At 39.1% G+C, this 7877-nt stretch overlaps 1 protein-coding gene across 3 annotated transcripts in view; it reads left to right on the top strand.

Moving 5' to 3' along the window:
* Positions 1-7215, top strand: part of LOC128635221 (nectin-2) — a 29980-nt gene extending 22765 nt beyond the window's left edge. The window contains exons 7-10 of one of the 3 annotated variants that reach the window (XM_053687033.1): positions 5695-5832; positions 5915-5986; positions 6196-6263; positions 6616-7215. In XM_053687033.1, the coding sequence (XP_053543008.1) occupies positions 5695-5832; positions 5915-5986; positions 6196-6263; positions 6616-6729 (392 nt within the window). In that variant the 3' untranslated portion in view covers positions 6730-7215. Of the gene's footprint in view, positions 1-5691; positions 5833-5914; positions 5987-6195; positions 6264-6615 lie in introns of all 3 variants that reach the window. The other 2 variants (XM_053687029.1, XM_053687038.1) reach the window with 2 other exon arrangements.
* The last annotated feature ends 662 nt before the right edge of the window (positions 7216-7877 follow it).

The raw sequence follows: 7877 nt of genomic DNA, 5'->3' as shown, positions 1-7877 counted from the left end.
ACTCAGTGTCCAGGGCATCCTTTCCTAGGGGATTGTGGGTATTAGTGTAAGGCAGTTTGTTGTGTCTGTCATGTTCCACCTTGTGTCCGTCACGTTGCATGTGTATAGTACATGTGTGCGCCGACTATTTGTCTCCTCTGTCTCTTTGTATCCTGTGTGTCATCTTTTCCTTCTTGAATGTTTCGGCTTTGTTGCACCGACTGCAGGACAGTTGTTCTCTTGGAAGAATTGCGACTTCCATGGATGTATTCTCATTTTGAAATCGAATCAGCCTTCTGTTTAATATCAAACGGTACAGCATGAATATCATATAACCAGCATAAATACGAGAACAAACCTTCTTCTCAGGTGACTTGTTGTGGATAAAAATGACATGAAATAAACATGAGGGAGACCTAGTATGAGTAATATGTAATTTTATTGATAATTCACAGGACTGGTGGGTGCGTAATCTTGAGGAGAGCGGTAGGGGGAAGAAAATGGGGTGTGTCCTGGGGACATGGGATAGTCAGCAAAGGTGAAATAAGAAGACCATTGAGAGTAGGGCGGACTGACAGGTGAGAAAAGGGAAGAATGTTCAGAGCCCAGATCAGAGAAGGTGACATCATCCTCAGACTGAAAGCTGGAGGGAGGTTCTGTCTGTGTAGAGGTGTCAATACACACATTCATGGGGTGGATTCTGTATCGGAGAGAGGGGGGGAACCCCGCATTTCCATTTCCAGAGGGGATGCTGCGAAGAACGTTAAGTAGCACCATGATGTCAGCGGTGAGATGCGCGAGCTGATAGAGAGTGTCCAGATCCAGATCCAGACGGGCACCTATACACACAGAAGCGGTATTAGGCGGATATTGACGAATTGGATTCACACTTTAAGATCTTTTAAGAGTAACACACTATGGTTTATTAGTCAAAAAGTCAAAAAGAAGTATAAGAGCTGAGGAGTGCAAACACACACACACACAGACATTCGTACAGTCAAGGACGGGCATGTAGACATAACACACACACACACACACACACACACACACACACACACACACACACTCTCTGTCTCTCTCTCTCACACACACATAACATTATAACTTTATAAGAATAATAAAAAGGAGTATTAAGATATTATAAGGGTAATATCTTATAATAATAAAATATATACTCTATATAAAATACTCTTTATAAAAATAAAGAGTAGTAGGATATGTAGGATAGTAGAAGGGTAATATAATGATATTATGAAGTAGGAAGTACAGTAAACCAAGCAGTATAACTATATATAAAGAGGTAAAAATAGAGATATAGAGCAAATATGAAGGTAAAATATAAACCAGAAATACAGAAAAATGTAACTTACTCATAATTCAGATGGTGAAGATTCTTGTCTCACAAGGAAGGCCTTAATTTTAGAAAACCACAAGGAGCCATTTATAAGGGTAGCTGAGTCAAGCTTCCTCTGCGAGATAATAGTGAGACCAAGGTCTTTCTAAATTGTTTTGTCTCTCTCCACTTTCGAACCTAATGGTAAATTGGAAAGTCCTTTTTCAAAACATATTGGTAAAGTTGATAAGCCTTTTTCAAAACATAATGGTAATGTAGATGAGCTCTTTTTTTAACCCTATTGGTATTGATATAATAGTCTTTCTGAAATATGTTGGTTATCTGCTGTGTAAATACAGTATAAATACTGGAGCTTGAGCTCCGGGTTTGAGAGCACTTCTGAGAATTCTCATCGGTGTGGATCTCGTGTTGTGGAATGGAACCAATAAATCTGGACCCTTGCTTCTTCTCACTCACAGCTGCTGTCTTTTTTTCTATCTCCAAGTGGGTTCGGAGATGTGAGTATTTGCTTCTATGTTGAATTTTAAGTGTTTTTGGGTAATAGGCTAAATTTGAGCCAGCAGACTCTTCTGGCATAGTTACAGTATCTCACAAAAGTGAGTACACCCCTCACATTTTTGTAAATATTTGATTATATCTTTTCATGTGACAACACTGAAGAAATGACACTTTGCTACAATGTAAAGTAGTGAGTGTACAGCTTGTGTAACAGTGTAAATTTGCTGTCCCCTCAAAATAACTCAACACACAGCCATTAATGTCTAAACTGCTGACAACAAAAGTGAGTACACCCCTAAGTGAAAATGTCCAAATTGGGCCCAAATTGTCAATATTTTGTGTGGCCACCATTATTTTCCAGCACTGCCTTAACTCTCTTGGGCATGGAGTTCACCAGAGCTTCACAGGCTGTCACTGGAGTCCTCTTCCACTCCTTCATGATGACATCACGGAGCTGGTGGATGTTAGAGACCTTGTACTCCTTCACCTTCCATTTGAGGATACCGCACAGATACTCAATAGGGTTTAGGTCTGGAGACATGCTTGGACAGTCCATCACCTTCACCCTCAGCTTCTTTAGCAAGGTAGTGGTCGTCTTGGAGGTGTGTTTGGGGTCGTTATCATGCTGGAATACTGCATACTGATCATGCTCTGCTTCAGTATGTCACAGTACATGTTGGCATTCATGGTTCCCTCAATGAACTGTAGCTCCCCAGTGCCGGCAGCACTCATGCAGCCCCAGACCATGACACTCCCACCACCATGCTTGACTGTAGGCAAGACACACTTGTCTTTGTACTCCTCACCTGGTTGCCGCCACACACGCTTGACACCATTTGAACCAAATAAGTTTATCTTGGTCTCATCAGACCACAGGACATGGTTCCAGTAATCCATGTTCTTAGTCTACTTGTCTTCAGCAAACTGTTTGTGGGCTTTCTTGTGCATCATCTTTAGAAGAAGCTTCCTTCTGGGATGACAGCCTTGCAGACCAGTTTGATGCAGTGTGCGACGTATGGTCTGAGCACTGACAGGCTGACTCCCGCCCCTTCAACCTCTGCAGCAATGCTTGGCAGCACTCATACGTCTGTTTCCCAAAGACAACCTCTGGATATGATGCTGAGCACATGTACTCAACTTCTTTGGTCGACCATGGCGAGGCCTGTTCTGAGTGGAACCTGTCCTGTTAAACCATTATTTCCCTCTGCATCTGGTCTGGAATCGATCAGTTTCCTGTCCACACTGTTGTACAATGGTGCATCTGTGGACCTCATCTTGCCTGGGAGCAAGAAACCTTACTTATAATCTTTTAAGTGTGTGTGTGTGTGTGTGTGTGTGTGTGTGTGTGTGTGTGTGTGTCAAGAGATTGGCACATTGGCAGTGGGCCGGGTTGGAGCGCTGCTCCGGTCCCTGTCATCAGCCGTGTACATTTCTCCTTCTCCTGGTCTGTTCCTCTTCCACCGAGCAGCACGATGGTATAAAATATAGAAGTGCAGTTTACTCTGCTGGGGGAACATGGTCATGCTGATCATGCTGGTCATGCTGACCAAGGAGTAATGATCGAGTTAATGATGTGCCTCTCACCAGCAACACGTCTTTTAAGAGGCTTCTATCTGCTGCTTCTCCACATTTTTTTCCCCACTTGCACTCTGAAGTGTTCTATGCAATCTATAATACAGTGTATGTTTTTACACATTTACTGAGTTACATCTCTCACAATCTCTGTCTTAGTGAATGTATCTATAATAACTCATATAAAGTGTAATAGAAAAGTTATTTTCCTGTAACTTGTGCGTCACTTCTTCTTTCTGGTCTTAGTAGTAAATAGATGCGTGTGAATTTCACACCTTTTTCTGCTGTCTCTCTCCTCAGTGACCATCTTCACTTCCTGCATTACGCCTTATTGATAGATCTTTTTTCTTACATGTATTTATCAATCCTGTGTTCACATTTTCAAAAACAGCGGTCTATGTGGACTGAACTGTGCATCACTTTTCAGTGCTTTGACACAAAAAGTATTGAATAACCTCAGCTTTCAAAATTAATGAATACTTTTATCACTCAAACGTCATCAAAACTCTGTTCCACAGGGGATGCAGGCGACGTGTCCCCCGCACTTTAAATAAAATGTAAATTTGTCCCCTGCACTTTTCACTGGTCATGGTCAATTTGTGTATCTTTGATTTCTATACGTGTACATGTCTATAAGTCTTTACGTGACCTGATGTTGCCATGACAATCGGTCACTCACGTCACGTGCCACGCCCATGTTCACACCCACACTCAGCGCTCAGAGGTCATGATGAACTCAAAGGGGCAAAAAAAATTCTCTCTTTTTTTTTCTGTAAGTGAACCCTTAGAATTATTAACTGGTTGACCCAAACCCCCCCCCCCCCCCCACCCCCCTTTTTTTGAGGTCATTAACTCAATGGTTCACATCATTTTTCCACAAGCACTGTGCGGTTTTTTTTTGTTGTTCTCAATATATTTTTTTTGTGTTATTATTTTAGGCACATTATATTTGTCAATACCCTTGACTTAGATGAAGATCAGATCACATTTTATGACAAATTTATTTCAGAAAACCATGAAATTCCAAAAGGTTCACATACTTTTTCTTGCCACTGTATAATAAAGTAGTGTGTGAATATAAGTATATATTATATATTGTGTGCTATGTATATGCAATACAATGTACACTAAACACAATATAACAATATACAATCTAACATGCAAGTACAGAATCATAAATTGCATATTAAGCCAATTAAGAGCATTTTCCCCTCACACCGCCAGGGTTGGAGATTCGATTCCCCCGCTGCCCTGTGTTTGTGGAGTTTGCATTTGTGAGGAGTTTGTCCGGGTACTCCGGTTTCTTCCCCCAGTCCAAAGACCTGCATGGTAGGCTGCATGGTAGGCTGATTGGCATGTCCAAAGTGTCCATAGTGTATGAATGGGTGTGTGTGTGATTGTGTGCCCTGCGATGGATTGGCATCCTGTCCAGGGTGTACCCCGCCTTGTGCCCCATGCTGCCTGGGATAGGCTCCAGGTTCTCCGTGACCCTGAAAAGGATAAGCGGTATAGAAGATGGATGGATGGATGGATGGAAGAGATACAACCCATCAATTAGACAAAGGTCAGAAAAAATACCCTTGACATTCTGTCCCCAAGCACATCTGAAATGATGGCTACGCCCCTGTGTGTATCTGCAGCTATTTTTCCGCATGTTTACATACTGTTTCCAAAAACTAATCAACATTTGTAACCAAATCAAATTTTGATTTTGAGGCGTGTATGAAGTGTATAATTTAGTACATTAGAGAACTCTCACAATCTCTGTCTTATTGAATTATCTTCAAGAACTCATATAAAGTGTATTAGAAAAGTTATTTTCTGGTAACTTGTAATGTTCGTCATTTCTTCATTCTCTTTTGGACTGTAAATAGATGCGTGTAAATTTCACACCACCTTCTGCTGTCCCTCTGTCAGTGACCACCATCTTCACTTCGCTTAAGTAATGCCTTACCTTTATTTATAGGATAAGGTACATGCCATAAACATATATGTTAAGAAGTATGTTTTTAAGCAAGGTGAAGTATATTAACTGAAGTATTATTATTTTCCATTGTAAAAACATTGTTAGCTAAAATAAAATAATTAAAACAAATATTAAAGATATTAAAGTCTGCATGAGGGAGTGACTACACTGCCTAAAACTTTTGAGAGTCAGAAGAAATCTTTATCTCTTAAAGGTACATTTTCATTAATGATTGTGAGCATGCTTTGTGTCCAGTGTCATGTGCCATATTACTAACAGTGATAAAAACAGTCGTTAGTTTTAATAAGTTTTGTCTTTTCAGTAGGAAGAAGAGAAACTTCAACACACTCGAGGAAAACAGACACAACACCTTCATCAGAACTGCCTCAGAGAAAAACAACAAACTCTCCACCTGCATCAACAACAGTAAAACAAGATAAGCCAGACAGCAGCCTCCCTCTAGGTGCCAAAACTTTTCATTATCAATGAAAATACACATCTGTATTATTACATTTATTAACATTTTGGTGTGTTTTATTACACAGTTTTCATCATTCTGGCGGTTTTATTGTTGGTGATACCCGGTGTAGTGGCAATTATTTGTTGGAGACGCAAAGGTACAAAACACACGCACACACACACACACACGCAAAACAAATACACACATACGAACACATATGTACACACACACAACAACATCAAATTCTGAGATTGATGAACTGAAACCTGTAGAAGCAGCAGCACTTCTGTAAGTGTCTCTGGATAAGGAAAATGAAATTGTGTAGTTTCCACAAGAGGTGTGATTTCTGAGGTCTTTTCTCTTTAGGAGGAAGATGTGGAGAGAACGTGATTACTGAAGGACATCCGGACTGTAAGAGAAAGCGGAAGGATCAGGTTAGTGTACATGCAGATCGGAGCTCAGCTGCATTTTTATTATTATCTTTATGTCTTTGAGTCCTGCTGTATTTCTAATTTAATCTCCATTTAATTCTGCATGGCTTCTATAATAACAGTTATAGCAGATTTGTTTCTACCTTTAGATCTTTACTTGTATTTGTGATACACTGCAGGTAACACAAATGAACCACACATGCTTTCACTGAACACATGGTGTAAAGAAAGAAGTCAGATTTGGAGATTTGTTTCTTTACATAATTTTACTTGCTTCTTGGAGTCAACAGTAAAAGCACTAGAAATTGGTATGTGTGTGTTATATGTATAATTTTCATGTTCTGTCTTTCCACAGACTGAACCTGATGTTACTTACGCAACTGTAACCCATGTGAACACAGCCGGAGCAGCACGGGTCCAGATCAACGCTGCAGACAACACTGAATATGCCAGCATTATAACAAAATAATCCACAGTAAATATACATACAGTACACTCTGAGATATTATATAATAATGATGAAAACATATATTAAACACACACCATGGTAAGCATGTTTTTCCACAAATTGTTGTTTTTCATGTTTTTGTTTGTTTGTTTGTTTTTTCAAGTAAATAGCAGATTCAGATATATGCATGTATGGGGGAAAGGGGGCGGGGTTTCCAGAGTATTGCATTACATTTATTTATGTTAGCTAAGGGTATTGTTCCTCATTTACTTTGTGTGTTAATCATTAAAAATTGCTGATGGATAATCTTGCAGAAGTATTCAGAGCGTACGCATCATTTTATATCTTATGTGTATCATTCTTATATCAGAATAAGAAATGAATGTAGAAGGCTTTTATCATCATCCTGTTTTGTGTAAGAAGACTCCTATATCTGTTCTTGTTTGTGACTTTTAAAGTCTGCTGAGTTCAGGTAAAAATAAAAGAATGAGAATCGATGAATCCAAATGGAATGAATGTGTATTTCTAACTTAGCTTTTGTAAATGTTTCCTAACACTCCTTACAATTTGTTACCGTTTTTTTCCCTTACAATTAGTTACATGCATTTATCATTACTGAATTCACTTTTTCAAAACTCCGAGTTAGCAGTCTGAGTGGATATAGCCGTGGATCAGTTTTCATTACACTTACACAAACTTGTGGCACTGAATATAATGATATGAATATACAGTATATAATATAAATAGCCTTATTCAAACTTCATGAATTCTGTTTTCTCTCAAACTCGACCTCCAGCAGAACTCAGTACATCTACAGCACTTTTTCTTCCTGTTTACTTAATATTTACAAAACTGCTGAATATTGGTTCAATATGTAACAATGGGCTCTCAGGAAGGTTATAGGGCTCCATATACATGAGGATTATTTATACAAAATCAGGGTTAAAAAGCTCCAGCTCAGATACCAAAAAACACTGAGCAAACAAACAGGTAGCTAACAGACAAACTAAGAAGACGATTAGAAGTTGGGCGTCCTGGAATAGAATTGTCTATAGGCTAGATGTTACGCAAAAACTAAACAGAATACACACACACACGTATATGTATATGTATGTGTGTGTATGTATATATAATATATATAATATATATATATATATATATATATATAT

This window comes from Ictalurus punctatus, chromosome 2 (genome assembly GCF_001660625.3).
Source record: "Ictalurus punctatus breed USDA103 chromosome 2, Coco_2.0, whole genome shotgun sequence".
Lineage (NCBI taxonomy): Eukaryota > Metazoa > Chordata > Actinopteri > Siluriformes > Ictaluridae > Ictalurus > Ictalurus punctatus.
The sequence above is the reverse complement of the archived record's forward strand: the minus strand, read 5'-3'. Positions and strand labels throughout refer to the sequence as shown.